At 36.8% G+C, this 25,666-nt stretch overlaps 1 protein-coding gene across 1 annotated transcript in view; it reads left to right on the forward strand.

The window, feature by feature from the left end:
* PREX2 (phosphatidylinositol-3,4,5-trisphosphate dependent Rac exchange factor 2) overlaps nucleotides 1-25,666 on the forward strand; it is a 426,568-nt gene that overhangs the window by 335,644 nt on the left and 65,258 nt on the right. The window contains exon 36 of the mRNA XM_072604786.1: nucleotides 25,559-25,625. Within this exon, the coding sequence (XP_072460887.1) occupies nucleotides 25,559-25,625 (67 nt within the window). The remainder of the gene's footprint in view (nucleotides 1-25,558; nucleotides 25,626-25,666) is intronic.

Below are 25,666 nucleotides of genomic sequence, written 5' to 3' on the forward strand. Positions count from 1 at the left end.
GTTAGGGAAATTGATCTGTAATTTTTTTTCTCTGATTTTGCTCTCCTTAGTTTGAGTATCAAAACCATTTTTGTGTCATAAAAAGAATTTGGTAAAAATCTTTCTTTAGCTATTTTTTTCATATAGCTTATATACTACTGGAATTGATTATTCATTAAATGCTTGGTAGAATTTACTTGTAAATCTGGTGTAAATTCACTGTAAATCTGGTCCTGGGATTTTTTTTCTTAGGGAGTTCATTTATAGCTTGTTCAAATTCTTTTTTCCAAGATAAGATTATTTAAGTATTCTATTTCCACTTCCATTAATCTGGACAATTTGTATTTTTGTAAGTACTCATATGTTCTTAGATTGATAGTTTTAGTTATTTATTATTGGTCAAAATCCCACCGAGTAATTGCTTTAATTTCATTTTCATTGATAGTGCATTCACCATTTTCATTTTTGATAATAGTAATTGGTTTTCTTTCTTTTTAAAAAAAAAACCCAATGATTTATATATTTTATAGTTTTTTCCCCATAAAACTAGCACCTAATTTTATTTTTTAGCTATTTTTTTTGCTTTCTGTTTCAATCATATGTTCTTTAATTTTCATGATTTTCAATTTGGTATTAAATTGGAGGTTTTTAATTTGCCCTTTTGCTGTTTTTTTAATTCGTATACCATATTCAATGTTCTCCTCTTTTATTTACATATTTAGAGATAAATGTTTCTCCTAATTACTGCTTTATTTGCATCTCACAAAATTTAGTGTTTTCTCATTTTTGTTCTCTCTACAGATATTATTGATTATTTTTATGATTTGTTCTTTGACCTCATTCTTTAGTTAGATTATTTAGTTTCCAATTAATCTTTAGTCTATGTTTCCACAGTCTTTTATTGAAAGCAGTTTTGCATTATGTTGTGAAAAAAGTACATTTAATATTTCTTCTCTCCTTTGTGAGACTTCTGTATCCTAATACATAGTCACTTTTTGGGAAGGTGCCATCTATAGCTGAGAAAAAGATGTACTCCTTTATATTCTCCAGAAGTCTAGCGTATCTAACTTTTCTAAAAATTATTTTCTAAAATTTGGCACATATGTATTTAATATTAATGTTAGTTCAGTGTCCCTAGTGCCTTTTAGCAAGATATAGATAGCCTGCTTACCTCTTTTAATCTGGTCTGTTTTTGCCTTTACTTTGTCTCTTATCATGATTCCTACACCTTTTTTGTTTGTTTCACCTGAAGCATAATAGATTCTCTTCCAACCCTTGATTTTTAACTCTCTGTGTTTCAAATGTGTTTCCTAAACAACATCTTGCTTAATTCTGGCTTCTAATTCTTCTATCCGCTCTACTTTATGAGTAAATTAGTCCTATTCACATTCTGTTATGATTATTAACTATTCATTTCCCTCCATTGTGGTTTCTTCTTCTCTTCTCTCATCAAAAGTCTGTTTTGTTTCTGACCACTGCTTCCCTGTATCACCAAGACAATATTCACAGCACTGGTGGTGACTATGAATATGCTGGCATAGTTCTCAATCACAAAGTATAACAGACTCTCCATATAGAAGGCAGGAGAAAAACATTTATTTAGATACCAGAAAACCATATTCCCAAACCAGAAAGCAAAATTCATCACAGTGACCAAGAAGTCAATACACAGTATCACTCAGGGTGCAAAGCCATTCCCAAGCCTCCCCGCCCTGACCAGCACCCCCCTTCCCCTCCATGCTGGGGCCTTCCCACAAACAAATAAACACTCAGAAGCCTAGTTGTGCCTACTTGCCTGTGTCCTTCCCAGCTCTGACTAGCCTGATCAGTTTCCTCCCAACTCTTCTCCACCCTTCCTGTTCCACCCCACCCCACATGTGACTTAGATTCCTATGTGATTTAAGCAGGTCACATGGGCCTATTAGTGAATGGGAAAGATTTTCCCATTTAAATTACCAACCTATCTTCCCTTTTATCAGTCTCATTTCCCTTGATCCCTAGCCTTGTTACTTCCCTGTTGGGTAAAATAGATTTCTATAGCTAATTGAATGTGTGTGTGTGTGTGTGTGTGTGTGTGTGTGTGTGTGTATCCTTCCTTCTTTGAACCAATTCTAATGAGTGAGGTTCAAATGCTGCCTGTCCCCCATTTTCCTCTTCAGTATTAAAGCTCCACACTTCTTTTATATGAGAAAAATATCCTCATCCTTTTTCTCCCTTTTCCAATTGTCCCAGTTCATTTCTCTTTGTTACCTAGTCTTTTCTTTTTTTGGATCAATCCAACTTAATCAACTCAATTCTTTGTCCTCTATGTAGAGTCCTTCAACCAGCTTTTAAAATGATAAAAGTTCTTAGGAGTTTCATGTGGCATCTCCCCATATAGTAATGTAAATGCTTTTACTTTATTAAGTCTCTTATGATTTTTCTTTCATGTTTGCCTTTTAATGCTTCTCTTGAGTCTAGTATTTCAAAGTCAGATTTTCTATTAATCTCTGATCTTTTCATCAGGAATGATTTAAATGAAGTACTTTAATTAAATGTTCATTTTTTCCCCTGAGGGGTTATTCTATGCTTTACTGTGTAAATTATTCTTGGTTGTAATCTTAACTCCTTTGCCTCCCAAAATATCTGCCACTCCTTATTGTGGTAGCTGCTATATTTTGTGTGATCCTGACCATAATATTTTAATATTATAATATTTTAATGGTTTCTTTCTGGCTACTTAAAATATTTCCTCTTTAACCTAGGAGCTCTTGAATTTGTCTATAATATTTCTAGAAGCTTTCATTTGGGGATCTCTTTCAGGAGGTGATCAGTAGGTTCTTTCAATTTCTTTATTATCCTCTCATTCTAGAATATTGGGACAGTTTTCCTTTATATTTTCTTGAGCTATGATGTCTAGGCTCTTTCTCTGACTGCTTTCTTGCAGTCAAATAATTCTTAAACAATTTCTCCTTGATCAATTCTCTAGGTTATTATCCCCTGAGAATTGTTCACATTTTCTTCTATGTTTTTCATTCTTTTGACTTTGTTTTATTTTTTCTTCATATCTCATGGAGTCATTAACTTCCTCTTGTTTTAATATAATTTTAAGGTAATTATTTTCTTCAGTGAACTTTTGTATCTCTTTTGGTATTTGGCCAATTCTGCTTTTTAAAAAATTATTTCATTTGTTTTCAGTATTCTACAATCATTTCCATATGTTAGATTTTTTTCCCCTTCTTCCCCTTCCATCCCCCTTACCTCCACACTCCCTCCCTGAGACAGCATACAATTTTATATAGGTTCTACACATACATTCCTATTAAATACATTTCCACCTTAGTCATGTTTCATAGAAGAATTAAAATGAATGGGAGAAATCATAAAACAAACCAAAACATAATACAAAAGAAAATGATCTACTTCATTCTGTGATTGAATTCCATAGTTCTTTCTCTGGATGTGGAAGGCATTTCACCGTAAGAGACCATTGGGAATTTTTTAAGTACTTGCATTGCAATTAAGTATAACTCTACCAGAAAAATTCATCACACTGTGATTGTTGCTGTGTACAAAGTTCTCCTGGTTCTGCTCCTTTCATTCAGCATCAGTTCATGTAAGTCTTTCCAGGGCTCTCTGAAATCTTCCTGTTCATCCTTTCAATTTTGCTTTTTTTTAAAAGAAATTATTTATTTTTAGTTTTCAACATTCACATCCACAATATTTTGAGTTCCAAATTTTCTCTCCATTTCTCCCCTCTGCCCACCCCAAGACAGTGTGCATTCTGATTACTCCTTACGTACTCTGGTCTCCCTTCTGTCACACCCCTCCCTTCTCTTATCCCCATCTCCTCTATTTTCTTTTAGGGCAAGATAGATTTCTATACCCCATTGCTTGTATATCTTATTTACCAGTTGCATGTAAAAACAATTTTTAACATTTGTTTTTAAAACTTTTAGTTCCAACTTCTCTCCCTTCCTCCTTCCCCACCCATCCCCACTGAGAAGGCAAGCAACTCAATATAGGGTATACGTATGTAGTGATACAAAACACTTCAATAATAGTCACATTGTGAAAGACTAACTATATTTCCCTCCATCCTATCCTGCCCCCCATTTATTCCATTATCTCTTTTGATCCTATCCCTCCTCAAAAGTGTTTGCTTCTAATTACCCCCTCCTCCCATTTGCCTTCTCTTCTATCATTCCTCCTTATCCCACCCACCCCCCCATCCTCTTCCCACCTACTTTCCTATAGTGTAAGATAGATTTTCATACCTAATTGAGTGTACAGTTATTCCCTCCTTGAACAAAATGTGATGAGAGTAAAGTTCACTCTATTTCTCACCTCCCCCCTCTTCCCCTCCATTGAAAAAACTTTTACTTGTCTCTTCTGTGTGAAAGATAATTTGCCCCATACTATTGCTCCCTTTCACCTCCCAGTATATTCCTCTCTCACTCCTTAATTTTACTTTTTAAAAATATCATCCCTATTCAACTCACCCTGTGCCCTCTGTCTATAAGTATATAATCCCTCCAACTACCTTAATACTAAGAAAAGTCTCAAGAGTTACAAACATTATCTTTCCATGTAGGAATGTAAACAGTTCAAATTTATTAAATCCCTTATGATGTGTCTTTCTGGTTTACCTTTTCATGCTTCTCTTGATTCTTGTATTTGAAAGTCAAATTTTATACTCTGAAGTATTATACTCAGTTTTGCTGAGTAGGTGATTCTTGGTTTTAATACTAGTTCCTTTGACTTCTGGAATATCATATGCCAAGCCCTTTGATCCCGTAATGTAGTTGCTGCTAGATCTTGTGTTATCCTGATTGTATTTCCACAGTACTTGAATTGTTTCTAAATGACTGCTTGCAATATTTTCTCCTTGACCTGGAAATTCTAGAAGCAGAATACAGTATTCCTAGATTTTCTTTTTCAGATCTCTTTCAGGAGGTGATCATTGGATTTTTTTCAATATTTATTTTATCCTCTGGTTCTACAATATCAGGGCAGTTTTCCTTGATAATTTCATGAAAGATGATGTCTAGGCTCTTTTTTTGATCATGGCTTTCAGGTAGTCCCATAATTTTTAAATTGTCTCTCCTGGATCTGTTTTCCAGGTCAGTTGTTTTTTCCACTGAGATATTTCGCATTGTTTTCAGTTTTTTCATTCTTTTGGTTTTGTTTTGTATTTTCTTGGTTTTTCATAAAGTCATTAGCTTCCATCTGTTCCATTCTAATTTTTAAATAACTATATTCTTCATTGAACTTTTGAACCTCCTTTTCTATTTGGCTAATTCTGCTTTTTAAAGCATTTTTCTCCTTGTTGGTTTTTTGCACCTCTTTTACCATTTGAGTTAGCCTATTTTTAAAGGTGTTATTTTCTTCAGTATTTTTTTGGATCTCCTTAAGCAAGCTGTTGACTTGCTTTTCATGATTTTCTTGCTTTGCTCTCATTTCTCTTCTGAATTTTCCTCCACCTTTCTTACTTGATTTTCAAAATGTTTTTTGAGCTCTACCATGGCCTGAGACCATTGCAAATTTATTTTGAAGCCTTTAGATGAAGAAGGCTTGACTTTGATGTCTTCCTCTAGTTGTAAATTTTGTTCTTCCTAATCTGAAAGGATGGAGGAAAATACCTGTTCACCACAAAAATGACCTTCTATAGTCTTTTTTTCCCCCTTTTTGGGCATTTTCCCAGGCAGTTATTTGGCTTTTGAGTCCTTTGTCAAGTGGAGGGTGTACTCTGGGTACCTTTAAGTTCTCAGTTCCTCCAAGGTGGCACAATCAGGGGAGAGGAGTTTACTCCTCTCCTGGCCTGCACTCTACTCTGGTAGCAATCACAAATACTCCTTTCTGTCTAGAATCTTCGAGTAGGATTACCTCTCCAAACAGCTTCTAGCTCCACCCAGCCAGTGCTCCTCGCTACCCCAGGATCACCACTCAGGGCTGAGATCCACATCAGCGGCTTGATTCCCCCAGGGACTTTTAGTTGAAGGCTCCTAAAATGGATGCTGCTGCCTCAGCTACTACTGTTGCCCTAGGGTGGGGGCTCTGGCTGGACCCTGATCCCTTCTCACCCAGGTGAAAGAGCTTTCTCACTGACCTTTGAAGCTGTCTTTGGTGTTTGTGGGGTGAAAAATCTCATAATCACAGCTGCTGCCCAGGATTCTGCCTACTCCAGTCCTGTCCCTGCTGCGCTAAGCTCTGAGCCTAGTGTGATAGACCTTTCCTGTTGGCCTTTCAGGATCTCTTGGCCTGGAAATCTCTTTCACTCTGTCATTTTGTGGCTTCTGCTGTTCTAGAATTTTTTTAGAGTCATTTTTTACAGATATTTTATGGGCTTTGGGGGTAGAGCTAAGAGCAGGTCTGTCCTTCAATTCCATAATCTTGACTCTGCCCCCATTTATTTAGTTTTTCATTATTTTCTTGCATCACTGTCATTTGTCTTCCCATTTTTTGCTGTACTTCTCTTACTTGATATTCAAAATCCCTTTTTGAGCTCTTCTGTGACCTTTTTCTTGGAGGCTTTGGATGTAGGAGCTCTGACTATGTTTTCTTCTTCTGTTTGTATATTTTGGTCTTCCTTGTCACCAAAGTAAGATTCTATAGTTTGATTTCTTTTTTTTCTGGTTTTTGCTCTTTTCCCCAGCTATTTACTTGGCTTTTGAGGTCTTTTTCAAGGTAATTTTCTGCTTCCAGTGGGGCTGTACTATCAGTTGCTTGATCCCCACCCCCACAGTCTGTGTACCTAGAACTCCAGAAACAGTTGCTGCCACTGCCCCTGCTGGTACTGTGGCAGTCATGGGTTCTTTGCCCCCTCCTCCCTTCTGCTGCCCTGGGGCTGGGGCCTAGACCACTGTACTTTCTCCTAAAGGTTGACAGTTTCTTTCCAATGAGCTTTCAATTTGTCCTCAGCATTTTGGGGTCATGAAGTCTGGGAACCACCACAGGGCCAAAGATTCAGTCTTCCCAAGGCCTGCTCACATCCTGTCTGTGTTGACGTGGCCCACACTTGACTGTGCTCTGCTCCTAGCACAATACAATAGACGCTTCCTGTCCACCTTCCAGGCTGTGTCTTGAGCTGAATATTTGCTTCACTTCATCATTCTATGCATTCTACACTCCAGAATTTGTTTAGTAATTTTTACAGGTATTTGGCTTGGCTTGGGGGGAGAGCTGTATCAATTCCCACTTTGCAGGAGTTATTTTCATCAGTAAAGTTTTTATACCTCTTTTACCATTTAGCCAGTTCTGTTTTTAAGGTCTTATTTTCTGCAGCTTTTTTGTGCCTCTTTTAGCAAACAATTATCTTTTTGAAAATTTCATACTTTGCTCTCATTTCTTTACTTAATTTTTCTTCCACCTTTCTTACTAGATTTTGAAACTCATTTTTAGCTCTTCCAGAAATTCTTACTGGTATTGTATCCAATTAATTTTTTTCTTTGAAACTTTGCTTGGAGCTTTTTTGGAATTGTTTTCTTTTGAGTTTGTGTCTTGATCTTCCTTGGCACCACAATAGATTTTTATGACCAGGTTATTTCGTTGTTGTTGTTGTTGTTTGCTCATTTCCCTACCATGTCTTGATTTTGAACTTCATGTTAAAGCTGGGCTTTGTTTCGTGGTTGTGGGTAGGTGGACACTGTTCAAAGACTCAGGCTTTTTTAAAAAATGTGCTTTTCAGAGATAGTTGGGGGTTTAGAAGTTTTCAGTGCTTTCAAGTTGGAGTGATCCAGGGGGAGGTGTGATCACTGCTTTCTTAATCTGCATCTGGTCCCTGTCCAGGAAGGGCTCCTGATTCCTTGCAGCTACAAACAATATTGATCCTCAGTGTCCTTGTTCCCCTAGGACTGAAGCAATACTGTTCTTTAGGTCAAGTGCTCCTCTTCCCCTGGAACTATGACCTTGAAGTAGATATAGGAAATGGGGTTGCCAAAGAGCACCCTATTCTGTGCCCAGGGCTAGCACAGACTCTCCTGTAATCTTTTTCTGAGCAGTTGTCATATCTCCTTACTTTCCCTGACTTGAGAGCTCCTGAATCTGTTGTTGCTGCTATTGTCACCCCCAAGTCCCCAGCCAGTGTTACCACCACATGGAATTCAGATCTGCCCCACGTTTGTGTCACAGAGTTCTCCTTCCCCTAAGTTTTCTTGGACTGCAAAAGGTATCTCATCCTGACTTTTATTGGCTCTGTTGCTCCAGAGTTCAATTTGAGGCAATTATTTTAAAGCTGTTTGGAGGGAAAGTTGGAAGAGGTTGGCTTCTTCCTCTGTTCCACCATCTTTGTATGCATGATTATCTCTGCTCTCAGAGATCTCACAGTCTAATAATAAAGATAACATGTGACCACTCATGTAGAATTAAATTTGGATAGAGGTCTAGACAGACAGACAGACAGACAGACAGACAGACAGACAGACAGACAGACAGACAGATAGATAGATAGATAGATAGATAGATAGATAGATAGATAGATAGATAATTTGTTCCATAGGTTAAATTGGAGATAATCAACTGAGGGAAAGTACTAGCATTAAAGGGGATCATGAAAGACTTCTTGAAGAAAGTTGAATTTTCTCTACGATTGGAAGGCAGCCAGGGAAACCAAGAAGCAGAGATAAGGAAGAAGAGTATTCCTGGTATAGGAAACAGCAAGTGAATATGCACAGAGTTTAGAGATGGAATATCTTACATGAGGAACAGTAAAGAGGTGTATCACTGTTAGTCAATAAACATTTATTAAGCACCTGCTGTGTGTTAGACTCTGTGCTACATGCTAGGTATATTATTTAAAAGCAAAAATAATCCCTTTCTCAGCAGATTCACTGTTTTATGGTGAGGTAATGTGCAACCAGCTAAGTACAAACAAACCATGTACAGGTTAAAGTGGAAATGATCACAAGAGAAGGTATTAGATTTAAGAGGGATCTGGAAACTTGTGTTATAGAAGGTAAATTTTTAGCTAGAACTTGGAAGAAACTAGGGAAGTCAGGAAGCAGAAATGGGTAGGGAGAAATATGAGGGAAAACCAGTGGAAATGACAAGACACAATAAAGACCTTTACTAAGGTGGTTGGCAGTATCAGGGGAAACAAAGGGGCAGATGTGGCAGATAGTATGAAGGCCATATTGATAGAATGTAGCTAAGTTTAGGGGATGAGGGAGAATGAAGAGTCAAGGATGACACCGAGATTTTGAGTCTAGTGACTAGGAGGAAGGTGGTAGGTACCCTTGACCGTAAAAGGGAAGTTCTGAGGAGTGGAGTGGCAACAAAGAGAGAGAATTCCATCCATGTAGGATAGCCAGTGAAATTGCATAGATTCCAGAGATGGAACATCTTGTGTGAAGAGTAGCAGTGAGTCCAGTGTCACTGAATTATAGGATACATGGAGTGCAGCAAGGTATAAGAAGTCTTTCCATTTTAAAGGTCACCCTCTTTAACAGAGAAGACAAAAGCCAATTAGGAATTTAGTAGTTCTAATTCCTGTTTGCCATTGGTTAATATTACCTTTTTTGCCCTAAGCAACAGAGCCTTTGCTTTTCATATTTCTGCTCTTTTTTCTTAAAATAACTAAAACTATATGAATAAATATATAAATGTAAAATGATATACACAATATATTTTATAAATAATGTAATAAATATAAATGTAAGAAAAATTATCATAAAGAAACATCTTTGATATTTCCCTTCAAGCCTCAGATTCCGTCTCACCTTCCTGGTTATCATTCTGCCTGTTGCATGTTTTGGTACGTATCTGTGGCTGAATGCTTCTGCTGCCATTCCTATTATATGCCCTTTTGAATTTGAACTAGTTAACTCCATGTCTATCACATTACGTCTTCATCTGAATTATTCATAAGTATTTGTTCAGAGTTTTGTTTCAAGAGCCTTCCATGCTTCTGATGCTACCTTCCCATTTAGACCCACTGACCATGGAATTATTGTTATCTAGTTTACTGATCTTTTTAAAAACTAAAAATCTTGAATAAATGGCTCACAGTGCCCAAACTGTGACTACCATGAAACCTGGGATTCTGTATCTGAAGGTTCTGGTCATCTCTCCTTCTACCACTTCCTAACCACTGGTCAGAATTAGGTAGACAGTAACAGTTTCCCTAGCTATTTCCTCTAACGTGCAAAACAGGCAGTTAATCGTTTTTGTTACCAATCTTTGACACTCTGGTGAAATCTATGGAACTCATCTCCTAATAATGCTTCTGACTGTATGTCTGAATACATAAAATGAAATGTACAGAAAGGATTATAGGAAAATGTATTATATTAAAATAAAGACCTAATATTTCCCTATCTGAATTCACAGATTCATTGAAATCTATCCATGTACTTCAGGTTAAGAACCTCTGTGAGGGAAAGGATTATCTACAATTTTAGTCTCATAGCCACTAAATACATTTTTTAGAAGTTGAATTACTCTAAAGCAAGCATTTAAGCCCAACTATAAAGTGTTGGGCACTTTAAAACCCCAATATAAAAATGTAGAATCATGTTTGTTTCAAATCAGTTTTACCCTCAACTTCTCTTGAGTCTTATAACAGTTGCACTGAAATGTGAAAACATGACTATAATGAGGCTTACCTGGAGCAATATCTGCAGACACTTATTACTTGACCATCACTGTGTCTCACTGGAAGAAATACTGCAGAAGGTGATGCTCTGTGAATTTCATTTGTGATTCATATTCTGTTCAAGAAACATTGATTGAGCATCTCCCACAGGCAAGACACTGTCACGAGCACTAAGGGAGATATAAAAATAAATAAGACATCAGCAGTATACAGTCTACCAATACAAATGTTGACCACCTATGAAATTAATTTATTAGTCAATCAACAAGTATTTAATCAAGTGCCTATTATGTACCTGGGCACTGTACAAGGGATAAACAGACAATAAATAAAATAATCTTTACTAATACATATACACACCAAATAAAGATAAATAGAATAAGTACGAACAAATACAACATTAAAGGAAGGGCACTAGCAATTGAAGGGGGATCAGGAAAGACTTCAAATTAAAGATCTTGATCAGAATCTTGAAAAAAATGGAATTTATGAGACGGAGATGATGATGATGCGTTTATATTGATAATGCATTTTGCTTCTTGTTAATGTAATTTTGCTTCTCAGTGGGAAGATCCTTCCCATCCATTAATAGGCCCATGTGACCTGTTTAAGTCACATGGAAGCCTGAGTCACATGAGTCTAAGGGTGGAACAGGAAGAGGCAGAACTGGAGCAGAACTGAGTCTAGTCAGAACTGAAGGATGGGGGCAAGCAGATGGGTAGCTGTGCATGAGAGAAGGGCCTTTGTTTAAGGGAGCCTGTTTGTGATTTGTTTAAGGGAACTGATTTGTGGGAAGCCTAACAGAGGGAAGGTTTGGGGATGGTGCCACCCTCTGCATTGTTATTGTATATAGATTTCTTTGTTACTATGGTGGATTTGGCTTTCTGGTGTTGGGATTTGGCTTTTTGGTGTCTGAATAAATGTTCTGTGCTCTGTCTTCCATGTGGAGAGTCTGGTGTATTTCATGATTCAGAACTGCACCAGCATATTCATGGCTGCCATAGGTGCTGTGAATATTGCATTGGCACTACAGCCAACTACAGAAGTGGAATGATAACTAGTGTAAGAGACAGAAATGGAGTGTCCAAGTTGAGGAATGAAATTAAAGTGAAGAAGAAACTTTATTTTAAAGTCTCACTGCTCCCTGCCTGCCTGTTAAATTGTTAATGATTTGAAAATATGAATAAGTATTATTCAAAATCCTCTTTGAGTTATCTCTCACTTATATATTTTGCAAATTATTTTTTAATGTATTGCTTTTGGTTAAACTATAGCAATTTGTTTTTAGTAGTCTCAAAGTCTCCAATTCTTCTCCTAGATTTATATATGGCATTATATTAATTATAGAATTCTAAATGGGCAGGTAGGTGGTGCAGTAGATAGAGTGCTGGACCTAAAGTCAAGAAGGCCTGAGTTCTAATCTGGCCTCAGACACTTGGCTGTGTGACCCAAGGCAAGTCACTTAACCCTATTTGTCTCACTGTCCTCATCTGTAAAATGACATGGAAAAGGAAATGACAAACCACTCCAATATCTTTGCCAAGAAAATATCAAATGGGTCATGAAGAGTTAGACATGACTGAAAAATGACAGAACAATAGCCTCTAAAAATGAAAAAAAAATTTTATAGTCTATTTGGAGGAATTGAATGCCTTTTCAAAACTTGTGCATTTAATGCATGAGAAGCATTTAAAATTTTTCATTTAATTAAAAAATAATAGAGAAATTCTAAATTTTCTTGATGCCTATTTTGTCAAATAATTATGTTATTTGTAACATTATTTAGTTTTAAGATTTTCATATGGTTCTCTGTAATTTTACACAATAATCTTAATAATCATATTTGGACAGCATTTTATTAAATAGTCACAGGTGGCTAACCCCTGCCCTATCCCATCTCCAAAGCATCTTAACAGAACATTTATTCAGGTAATGGCTAAAGACTTTGTTGATGATCAGTAGTCTAACGCTAGGTGGCACTTGTGAGAACAACTTGTAATAATAGCCAAGAGGAGAAATACATATAAAGAGCTTAAGAAAAGTTTTAAAAATCAGAGTGGAAAAAAGTGAGTTTTAGAAAAGAAGAGAGCTGATTTATCTAATGCAAATCAAGGAGGACCAGAACATATCAAAGTTATGTCCCTACCTAGAATAATAGGAAACTTCATGATAGAGTAGAAGCAACGCTGGGTTTAAAGTCAGAGGAATTGTATACAAATCCTCACTTTGCCACTTGTGTGACTCTAGAAAAGTTACTTCATCTCTCTGGGCCTAAGTTTCCTCCTCTGTGGGTTGGACCATGTGAGTTTTAAGGTCACTTCAAACTCTATGATTCTCTCCTGTATAACTTAGGAACTGGGCTAGATCATTTCTGAAGTCCTTTAAGCTTGTGGATTTACATCTGGAAGTGATTCTAGAGGTGATCTAGTCCAGGCTTCTTAAATTTTCTCACTCGCAATCCCTTCAGCACTTCTTAAACTGTTGATCATTATGAATCATGACTCACAGTCTAACAAGCAATAGTCTAATTATCTTATTGATGAGGCAACTGAAGTCTAGAAAGGTTTAACAAAATTCAAACCAGGTAACAGATTATGATATGTGGTGGAAGTATTGAAACCGATCTTATGATTCCCAACTCTACACTATTTCTACTACCAGATGTCCATATTAGAAACAGCTGAAGGAAAAAGGGAGTACTTAACCTCTAAGAGAAGATTCAGCACAAACACTATTTTGAAGCATTTGAATGGTTGTCATATAGAAGAAAAATTAGATTTTTTAAAATTGTTTGAATCCAGAGGGAAGAACTATGAACAGTTAGTGGAAGCTTTGCTGTTGTTCAGTTGTCTGACTCTTCACTCACGTGGTGCTTTCTTGGCTTAGATACTGGAGTGGTTTGCCATTTCCTTTTCTAGCTCATTTGACAGATGAGGAAACTGACACAAACAGGTTTAAGATACTTGCTCAGGGCGATACAGCTAGAAAAAGTGTCTAAGGCTGGATTGAACTCAGGAAGATGAATCTTCTTGCCTCCAGACCTAGCATTCTACACACTGTAGCACCTAGTTGCTCTAGTGGAATCTACAATGGGGTAAGTCTAAGTTTGCTGTAAAAAAAACTTAAAAAAAACCTTGCTAATAATTTCCGTTACTAAAATTTGGAATAGATGACCTCATGAAATAAGGGTTGCCTGTTATTAGAGGTCTTTGAGTAGAGACTGGGTGACTATCTGTTGAGTATGTTATATAGGGGATTCATTTTCAATGTATTGATTAACTGGCTGCTGAGATCCCTTCCAACTATGAAATTCTGTAATTTTATTGTACTGACTAGGAGGTAAAAGTGAAGATATATCATTGTGTTATCTGTTGAACTAGTAATATATTCCTTCTTCATTAGCATTAATTTCACTGATATATTTCACTGGTACACAAGGGGAAAGGAAAAAAAAAACCTTTGATAAATAAATAATGTTGTCCCTGTTTTTGCTCTTTTTGATCTAGGTTTTTCCAAGAAATCACTGTCAAAATCCAAGTGTAGTAAATGAATAATAAACATTCACCTGACACAAATTTTAGTCAAGATGTTCTGATAGTTGCTTGGTGGTGGCAAAGATCCCCAACCAAATTTCAAAGATTCATTAATAGTCATGTTATGTGTTCACCATTGTTCTAAATATTGAGAGTAGGGGAAAAAAGACAGCATTAGGCTTAAAGAACTGGGTTTGGATGCCTGCTCTGCCTCTTGGTAGCTGTGTGACCTGGAGCAAATAATTTAATCATTCTGAGCCTGATTCCTCATGTGTAAAAATGGGGCTAATAACACTTTTACTACCAACTTCCCAAGGTTTTTCTGAGGTTAAAGTAAAATTTCAAACTTAAATTTTTTGTAAATGGCAATGACTGTTTGCTATCCCAGAGCAGTTAAATTTTTTGTTCATGACAAGAAGTTGGGAGTTAAGATGCTAATAATTTTTCCTCCTCTTACATTTGTGACCATTGTGTTCATTTGTCATTAATGTATTCCATTATCAAGAGGCTATGTGTGATATTTAAAGAACTCTCCTAGGTGCTGAGGCTACCATGGCAAAATTGATATAGCATCTACCTTCATTCTACTTACATTCTATCAGGATGAAGAAATAACATGTACAAAGTGAGCAAATGTAAAATGTATTCCAAAGGAATGCAAAGTAATCTGGATGATGGTGAATCAGAAAGGCCTTCTTTAGAAAACAGACCCAGGGCTAAAACTTGAAGGAGCAAAAGTCTTTCAAGAGGTTATTATCAGAAGGGAGGACCTTTTAGTGAAGAGGAAGTCTGTACAAAGCAAATTTAGCAGGGGAGGCATATATTCAGACTTTTATTTAGAGAGATTATTTTGTCAACTTTGTGGTAGATGGATTGGGGAGAAGAGAAACTGGAAGTAGAGAAATCAATTAGAATACTCTTCCAGGAGTCCAAGCAAGAGGTGATGAGGGCCACAACTAGGGTGGTGGCTCTGTGATTGGAAAGAAGAGGATAGACATGAAGGATGTCATGGAGCAAGAGTTGGCAAAACTTTTCAGCTGATTCCATATTCGGAGTAACAATAGACAGAAATGTGGAAAATAGCTCCAAGGTTTCAAATCTGGTTGACCAGAAGGTTGCTAGTAACAATAAAATAGAAATAGGAAAGTTAGAGAGAGAAGTGAGTTTAGTGGAGGTGGATAATGGATTCTACTTTGGGCATGCTGAGTTTGAGATATACAGAAAGGAGGGGTTGATGCAATACTAGTTGAAGAGAGGGACATGACTTGATATTTAAACTTGGGAAGAATCTTTGTGTAGATGGCAATTGGAACAACGACAATTGATGTGATACTGGAGAGCATACAGAGGGGAAAGACAAAGTGGCTTAGTGTAGAGTTGTTAGGAGATGGGCCATAGATTTACTACTGACACTGCAGAGTAAACGAAGAAGGTTTCATCAGAAGGAGAGCATGGAGAAAGCAACATAATGAAAAATTGAGAGAGGAGAAGGGATGAAGTGACCAACAGTAGCAAAAGTTGCAGAGAGATCATAGGATTATAGATTTTTACAAATTAAAAGGACTCTTTGAGGTCATCTAGTCCAACCCTCTCATTTTACAATTGAGAGAGCTTAAGTAACTTGCCCAGGCCATCCAAGTATTAAGTGGCAGAACTAGGATTTGAACTTAACTACCTTAACTAAACCATAAGCCCTGTGTGGATACCCTATTTCTCCCAAAGTCTGATTTTTAGCCCCCTTTTATGTGTTGTTTTCTATTAAAATGTAAAGTCCTTGTTGGCCTGGGCCTATCTGTCTTTTTGCTTGTACTTGTATCCCCAGTGCTTACTAAAGTGCCTGGCACACGAAAAACATTTAATAAATGCTTCTTGATTTTACTTTACTTGACCCAACATCTTTGACTCCAAATCCATCATTTCTTATGGTGTACTTTGCTGCCTCCAGAAGGATGAAGACTGAGAAAAGGTTTTTAAATTTAGTATTTGAGACTATTGGTAACTTTAGAAAGAATAATTTCAGTCAAGTGTTAGGTTTAAATGCCTGATTATAGGGCTGAGGAATGATATGGATATAAGGAAAAAGTTGAGACAGAAAGTGTGGATGAATTTTCCTAGGAGCTTGGGAAAGAAGGAGTATGGAGATGATAGCTTGAGGGTATTTTGGAGGAAGCGTGTAATTTTTATATTGGTTTTCATCTTTAATAGTTGGAGAAACTTGGACATGTTTATAAGCAGAAGGGAAAGAGCCAGTTGATAAAGGTTAAGGACAGTTTGAGAGAGAGAAAGAGAGAGAGCAAGAGAAAGAGGAAAAAAAGAAAAGAAGAATAAGATGATGATGTAGATGGTTTGAAGAAAACTTTTTGGAAGAGCTGTGGTGAGAAGTATAATGTAAAGTCAATCAGAGAAGGCTAAAGAGAGTAAAAGGGGGAAAAAGCATTTATTAACAATTTAAAGCAAGAAATGAGGAATAGAGGCTAGGAATCTGACGTCAGAACCAAGAAGACCTGAGTTCGAATGTTGCCACTGACACGTGTGGCTTGTGACCCTGAGTACGTCACAATATCCAAGTGCTTTAGGAGATATCTAACTATTAACTGAAGAAAAGGTAAAAATCCTTACCTGAAAGTTCCTATACCAGTGAAAACAGAATTCTAGTCTCTACCCTGTCTCCTTCAAAGGCTATGCCTCATGATCCTGTCCATGCAAGAAGAAGAGATCTGATCCTATAGAGCTGTGAATAATAATCTTCACATTACATGTGTATGAAAGCATCCTTTAGTATTACTCTCCCTGGTTCTTAGGCTCTTTAATATTCAGATATCTTCCTATGCTGGTCTCTGTGTTCCTTGGAGACTTTATTTCTCTTTTTCCATTTGGACATCATTTCCTTTTTCATTTTGTTATGGTCTGGCTGATAGATACCAGGTGATTATTTCCATTTGTAAAATTTTCTCCTTACTAAGCCACTGATTCAAACATCTGTCTCCTAATATGCATTTTCTTCTGTGTCCTTTAATGTCCCATTTGCACATGGCCAGATTTTTCAGACAATGTCTCTATCTTACTCTGTAATGTTATGTATATGCAGTGTTATTATCTGAAAAACCTATCAAATTAAAGATATTTCGTGCACTTCAATTTTATATAGTGAAACTAGTTTAGAAAAAAAATCAGGGAATGGAACAACAAATTTCTCCTACTGTATACCTGGATTATAGAAGTTATCTATTAGATATTAAAAAAGCAACAGTAGGACTCTCAGAAGTTTTAGTAATATTTAGTATATTCAGAGTGCTATGACTTCATTCTTACTTCAAAAGCATAATAAATTTGTGCAGCTTTGGATCAAGGCCAATATTACCATTAACTTTTCCCATAAAGTTTGATTAAGGAGCATAACAAGCCTTTTGTAATTAAGTGAAGTGCTTTAGAAATTTATTTGCTGTCCACAGATTGTCATACTCTGAGAAATACTGGAGCTATAACCTTAGGGAGCTAGTAGAATTTCTGACTAAGCTGTCTCTTTCTGATGGGAATTATCTTCTCTAGGAAGCATTTAATTTTTTTTTCTTTAAATGAATCATAAAGCTTCAAGTTGTAGTCCTTTAGATTAACAAGTAATTGTAACTGCATATAAATAACAAATTAATCATATGTGCCCTTATGGCATACAGGTTGCTGCATTTTCTCGTCATTGTCCTTGTGATATATTAGTGTATAGTTTTTCATTTTCCCATTATGAGGATGTATTCTACAAACTTTGAATAAAGAATATGCAGTTCTAATTTTAGTACACCGCTTTATGATTCTGTGACAAGAATTATTTTAGGCTTTTATTTTTTAGAATCTACTGTGTATGTTATCACATATTTAAGGAAATCTTTGTTTCGGTATTGTGATATAGTCATATAGAAAAGATGAGATTGCTTTTCCTTAAGGAGTATCTGTCACTGATGATGAAGAAGGATGCTGCCTGCCTCATGTCAAAAAGATAATGCATTAAATATATAAAATGAGACAGATATTTTTGGATATGATCAGTGTGGGAATTTGTTTTCATCGATTATGCATATACATTGAAAAGGTTCTTATATTCTTGTTTGTTTTTTTTCCAGTGGAGTTGGAGATGGGAAGGAGAAAAATGCCTGATAATTAGGAAAACACAATTACAGATATAGAGCAATAACATGCCACTCCCTTCTTTTGGATGTTTCATAGTTTTAAATCATTTCCAATATGGTCCTCTAATTCATAAGGACAGAAGGAGCATCCCTTATTCCTTGCAAATACTTTCTGACCCTTACATCACTTGGCAACTTCTTTGCAGTTATCATCCAATTATGTCTTCCTGTTGAGACCCTTTTTTCAGTTTTATGTGGACCTGAAGAGTACTTTTCAACTTTCCTCAGTAACTAAGTACCACCTACCTTCCAGACTTCCTCTCCACGTTGATTTTTTCAGCACTGTTAATGACCTTACTGGGAATGTTGATGACCTCTTTAAACATTCTGGCCTTCCAATTTATCCACCTCCTTACTTCTCATGATCTCTTCACATATACTTCCTCTTCTACTTACTAGGTGTCAAAACTGCTCCTTTCCATTATCCTGAATCCTGAAATTCTTCTCTCTGGCAACCATGTCCTATCCTTCCACCTCTTTTATTTTTGTTTTTTAATAGTTTTATTTATTTATTTTTAGATTTCAACGTTCATTTCTACAAAATTTTGAATCCCAATTTTTCTCCCCATCTCTCCCCTCCCCCCACCCCATAATACCTTGCATTCTGATTACCCCTTTCCTCAATGTGCCCTCAGTTCTATCACACCCCACCCTTCCCTTATCCCCATCTTCTCTTTTTTCTTGTAGGGCAAGATAAATTTCTTTACCCCATTACCTGTCCTTCTTATTTCCCAGTTATATGCAATAAAAATTCTCAACTTTCATTTCTAATACTTTGAATTCCAACTTCTCTCCCTCCCTCCTTGCCTCCCCACCTGTCCCAACTGAGAAGGCAAGCAATTCAATACATTCAATATATGTATCATTTTGCAAAAGACTTCCATAATAGTCATGTTGTGTAAGACTAACTATATTGCCCTCCATCCTACCCTGTCCCCCCCTTTTTTTCTGTTCTCTTATTTGACCTTGTCCCTTCCCAAAAGTGTTTACTTCTAGTTACTCATTTCCCCATTTCCCCTCCCTTCTGTCATCCCCCCTATCCCACTTGTCCCCTTCTGCCCTACTTTCCTGTAGCATAAGATAGGTTTTCATACCAAATTGAGTGAGCATGTTATTCTCTCCTTAAGCCATATGTGAAGAGAATAAGCTCCACTTTTCCCCTCTCACCTCCTCCCTTTTCTCCTCCATTGAAAAAGATTTTTCTTATCTCTTTTTTGAATGATAGTCTGCTCCATTTCATTTCTACCTTTCTCCTCCCAATATTTTTCTCTCTCACCCCTTAATTTTATTTTTTTATGGATATCATCTCTTCTGATTCAACTAAACCTGTTCTCTCTGTCTATATGTGTGTATGTGTGTGTGTGTGTATAATCCCTCCACCTACCCAAATACTGAGAAAAGTCTCAAAAGTTACAAATATTATCTTTCCATGTAGCAATATAAATAGTTCAGCTGTAGAAAGTCCTTTATGATTTCTCTTTCCTATTTACCTGTTCATGTTTCTCTTGATTCTTGTGTTTGAAAGTCAAATTTTCTATTCAGTTCTGGTCTTTTCATCATGAATGCTTGGAAGTCCTCCATATCATTGAATGGCCATTTTTTTCCCTTGAAATATTATACTCAGTTTTGCTGGTTAGGTGATTCTTGGTTTAATCCCAGTTCCTTTGATTTCTAGAATATCCTATTCCAAGCCCTTCAATTCCTTAATGTAGAAGCTGCCAGATCCTGTGTTATTCTGATTGTATTTCCACAATATTCGAATTGTTTCTTTATAGCTGCTTGAAATATTTTCTTCTTGATCTGGGAACTCTGAAATTTGGCCACAATATTCCTAGGAGTTTCTCTTTTCAGGTCTCTTTCAGGAGGTGATCAATCAGTGGATTCTTTCAACATTTGTTTTGCCCTTTGGTTTTAGAATATCAGGGCAATTTTCCTTGATAATTTCATCAAAGATAATGTCTAGGCTCTTTTTTTGATGATGGCTTTCAGGTAGCCCCATAATTTTTAAATTGTCTCTCCTGGATCTCTTTTTCCAGGTCAGTTGTTTTTCCAATGAGATGTTTTACATTGTCTTATATTTTTTCAATATTTCAGTTTTGTTTTTTAACTTCTTGGTTTATCATATAGTCATTAGCTTTCCTGACCTCCACTCTCATTTTTAAAGAACTATTTTGTTCAGTGAGCTTTTGAACTTCCTTTTCCATTTGGATAATTCTGCTTTTTGAAGCCTTCTTCTCCTCATTGGCTTTTTGGACCTCTTTCCCCAGTTGAGTTAGCCTATTTTTAGAGGTGTTATTTTCCTCAGCATTTTTTTGGTTCTCCTTTAGCAAGCTGCTGATTCGCTTTTCAAGCTCTTGTACAGCCTGAGCCCATTTCATATTCATTTTGGAGGTACTGGAGGTAGAAGCCTTGACTTCCTCTGACAGTATGAATTGTTCTTCCTCATCCAAAAGCAGGGAAGGAGATACCTGTTCACCAAGAAAATAACCTTCTATGGTCTTATTTTTTTCCCTTTTTTGAGTATTTTCCCAGCCAGTTACTTGACTTCTGAACCCTTTGTCAAGGGGAGGGTCCTAGTGCTCCTCCTCCCCCCCAGGAAAGTGCTCAGGGCTGAGATTCAGATCAGCTACTCAATTCCCCAGGGGCTTTAGGAGGGAGTGGGTCAGTCACTGATGGCTGAGGATCAAATCCCCTGCTCAGTTCCCTCAGAGGCTTTAAGCTGAGCTTCTCAGACAGTGGACCCAGGCTGCTTCCATGGCCACTGTAGCCTCCTGCTGCTCCATACTGCTGCTGCCCCCTCTCCTACCACCTGGGACCAGTGCTGGTGGGACCCCACTCCCATCTTGCCCAGCTGGGAAAGCCTTCCCCACTGACCTTTGAAGCTTTCTTTGGTGCTTGCAGGTTGATGGATCTGAGACCATGCTGGAAATTCTGCTCCAGAGGTCTGTTTAGGTCCTGTTCCTCTCTGTGCTGTGCAGCCAGGTCTGGGCTCCACTCCCTTCAGCATCCTGTAGAATAGACCATTCCTGTCAGCCTTTCAAGTTACCTTTGGCTAGAAATCTCTTTCACTCCATCATTCTGTGGCATCTGCTGCTCTAGAATTTGTTGAGAGTCACTTTTTACAGATATTTTGTGGGCTGTGGGGGAAACGCTAGAGTATATGCGTCTTTCTACTCCACCATCTTGACTCTGCCCCACCCTTCCACCTTTTTTATAACCTCATCCTTTTTGGACTTGCTGTTGACCATCATCTTGACCTCTGGTCCGTCTTCCTATTCTCTACCCCCTTCTTCTCAAACCCTTCTGCTAGCTTCATCTCCTGCTTGTAGTCCCGATTTTGTAATTAATCATTTCAACAAGTTGCCACCTTACATTTTCTACCTTGTCTTTCCATTGTTATATCCTGCAAATACCCAAACATGAGTCACTCCCTGCCCCCATCATCCACCTTCTCTTCTCTTGCTCGAGAGCAGAGCATTCTAGGAGTACGGGATAGCCCAGAGACAAGAGGTTGAATTCCACGTATAGAAAACAGCAAGTGGTCAAGTTTGACTGGACAATAAGTACTTGCCTAATTAATCTTCCTAGATGTTTTACATGACTTTGCATATATAATCCTTATCAAATTGCTTGCGTTCTCAAGGATGTGGGTGGGGCAGGAGGGAGGGAGAGAATTCAGAACTCAAAATTTTTTAAAACACGTTTAAGTTTTTTACATGTTATTGGAAAATATTTAATGAAATAAAACTATCTATCTATATTAAAAGACTTCAAGCTTTAAAGAAACAAGATTACATTTACTAAATCATACATCTGACTATGTTAGACATCTGTTAAAATCTTTCACTGACTCCCTGTTGCCCATAGGATAAAATAATAAACTTCTACCCTAGCATTTAAGGCTCTTCACTTTATCTATTCAACATTCTAATTAAGTGGTTCTCTAGTTTCATATTATCTCTTCATATCTCTGCACATTTTTGCAAGCTGCCTGAAATATAATCTCTCCACATTTCTAGATGTAGTTCTTTTCTCTTAACATCTAGCTGAGGTACCTCTTCTTTGAAGCATACTTTCATTCTCTCAACTGAAAATTATTTCCTCCTTATCAAATTTTCTTGTAGAATACTATATGGACCTCTCATTGGTCTTTATTCCATTCTATTTTGCTTCATATTTTTTGTCTGCATGGTGTTCTCCCTGCCACACTACACTCCTATCTCCTTAATTTAATCCCCTTAATGTCAGAGACTGCTATTTTTCATGTTCATACCCCCAACACCTTGCATATAGTAGATACCTAACCCATTTGAGTTACATTTAATTGAAAATTGCCATAAAACTTTTTTTCCATGTACTCTTTACTTCTTGAATTCATCTTTTATTTTTTTTATCTGCAAATTTGAAAGTTCTGCCAACTCAACTTAATAGAAAATAACAGAATGAGATCAAGATGATTCCTTTAACTGAGTCAGCAACACTCCTTCTTGGAAGGGAATGGGACTTTGTGAAATAGAGAAGAGTATGCTCAATATAGTCATCACAAAAAGCCCTATGTGTCTAGTACTTTAAGGTTTATAAAGCTCATTTTTCTATGTAGTAGAACTTAGTCAGCAGTAATGTCAGGTTTGTGTAGTGCAGTATCCTGAAGAGGTGGTAATGATCTTTGGTAAGTATTTATATAACACATTTTTCTCCAAGTGCCTCAAGGTTTAAAGAAGCCTCAATCATAAAAAGTGATTTAACTAGCTGTGTTCAGCTCTGAAATATTTTTCCCCTAATGTGGTCCTATTATTACGATTCCCTCTGCTTTCTGTACTTTGACAGATTTCTGTACAAGAGTCAGGGAATATGTTAAAAATTCTGGCTCTCCAATTTACTTTCTAGTTATATGACCTGAGAATGACCAAATTAAGCTTATTATCTTTCCCTCAAACTATTTCTTATTCTCATTTCATTATTTGTCAGTAGCACCATAATTAACCCAGTCTTCCAGGTTTAAAGCATGACATCCACACATGCACACACACATATGTATGTGTATGTGTGTATATATGAGTAGTATAATATATATATACATATATATATATATCCTGTCAATTACTAAATCCTGTCAGTTTTACCTTTTTAATATTTTTCAAATTTGTTTCTTCTTTATTCCCTTTGTTCTCCCCATTTGTGATGTGCTGTCATTACCATTCAGCAGGACTATTGCGATTGCATCCCAGTAGATCTTCCCATTTCGAATCTCCCTCCTTTTTGGCCTCCTTCATCTCTTAATCCCATACTACATTTTCCATTATATTTTTCAACATTTTCCCTTTTATACTCTGTCAGTGTATATCGAAGACATGTAGTTTGCAGGCTGGATGTGTTAGAATGTTGCCTGTGCCCTGAGGGTAAAGAGAGAGACCAATGGTTGTGCTTCCTCTGAGAGAGTTGACATACCTGATTTATGTACTGTAAATTCCTAGCTTGTGTATATTGAATTGCCTTAGAGAATCCTGTGAAATTCTTCAGAGGATATCTCTTTGCTTTCATCCGCTGCAAGACATGTAGGTTCATAAATTATAATTATTTTCATGGTTGTCTCTTTCTTTGGCTCATCATTAGCAATATAAGGTGAAATGACTAATTTTCCCATGAAGTGACCCTTCGTGTTGCCTTTGGGTGTATGATGAAACCAGCATTGCCAATGTCTTTATCAACCTCTCCTACAGGAATATGAGAATCATCTTTCAATTTAATGGCCACTTCTCAATGGCTCCTGGTTTTATTTCTAGGGAGCACATAAACATTGCTATATTTCATTTCCTACAAAATTATATCAGCCTGTTGGTCATCTGACAAGGATCTCATGATTAGAGTACCAAAAGTTTTGTTAGTGTTTCTAGATGACCTAAATTCTGGGTGATTCTCAGTATTCTCTGATTGTTGCTATTATCACTGCTGAAGTGCAAGAGGGAGGCACAGGACTGAGGCATGTTTTCCATTTACTTTGTTTTGTGGGTTGCCATGGCCAACAGATTCCTAAATTAAGGACCAGGGTAAAGAGTCCCTCAGTACCTAACTAGGCTTGTCTTCAATAGACAGAGGATCCTTTCTGGAACTATGCTTGAGTCCTTTTCAGCTTAGCAAAACTTGTCACTGGTATAATCTTTGAGAATCTTGCATCATCTTGCCACAATGAGACCTTTATGCAGAATAGTGTTTTTGCCTTTTTATACTAGAGATACATGAGTGAATATTAATTGAGTTTCTACACAGAGCATCTTATCTTGGAAGTTTAAATTGTGTTTTTCCATATTATCAAAAAATTCAAATGATCACATATCTCTTTTTTATATTAAAAAATAGCTATTTTATGGGTATGAAAAAGCCACATCTCTAAAACTGAAATCATTTCAATATTCACAAAATCTAACTATTGTCATGTGCCAACTGAGGCAGACTTATTAGCAATTAAGGAAAAACTCCCAAGGTGGAAAGATAAACCTTACCACAGTATAAAAGGTGACAATAAGGACACATTTGGAAGCAAGATGAAATACTAGGGTCTGACTCAATTACCAGAGATTTTATGGATACCATTATCCAAGAGATGGAAATAAAGACTTTGATGAGTTTCGAGTCAGTCTAAGCCAAGGCAGTCTACTACTGATTAATGTGTTAAAATGCAAGGAACATTCAAAAGTTCATTTATACTCAAAATACTTCCTGGAAGTTTAGGTAATTTTATTCCAGAGAGGTTCCTATGCGTTATCCTGGTTGACCCTGCTGCTTCAGGAGGGCAGCACTGTGCCATATGCTGAATCTGTCATCTTTCAAGATCCAAGAGTATAAACTTGCATGCTAGGCTGCCTTTGACCATGGCTTGAATTAGTAAAGAACTTACTGAATATTATTTTTCTTACTAAAAAAGACAATTGAATCTTCCATTATTATTTCTGACCAATAAGTAGCTTAGGTCCTGCAAAAATCTGACTAGCAAGTACTGAGTTCTTGGATAGAAGGTTATTTCCAGGCATACCCATTGTATAAGAAGGTAAAATGGGGGGGGGGGGATTCTCCTTATGGCTACATGGATAAATGTTATCTTGGGAATTTGAGGATTTAGTAGTTATTTTGAAAGAAACAGTATTATTCCCCATTCTACTTCCCAAAGCTCCTGTTTATTCCCAGTTTCTTTAAAAAGAAAATAAACAAGTAAAAAGCACATGTAATCATTTTTTAAAAAAGATTTTCTAACTTTTCCTTAACAGTAAGTAACTTTTTTCCTCCTTTGGATTCTTTAGGGCTTTCTACTTGGACAAGTCAAATTCACCTCCTAACTCCACATCAAAAGCTGCTTACATTGATAAGGTAAAAGGAGATAAAATTTAGTTTAATGTTCCTTTAACAGC

This window comes from Notamacropus eugenii, chromosome 4, assembly GCF_028372415.1.
Source record: "Notamacropus eugenii isolate mMacEug1 chromosome 4, mMacEug1.pri_v2, whole genome shotgun sequence".
NCBI lineage: Eukaryota > Metazoa > Chordata > Mammalia > Diprotodontia > Macropodidae > Notamacropus > Notamacropus eugenii.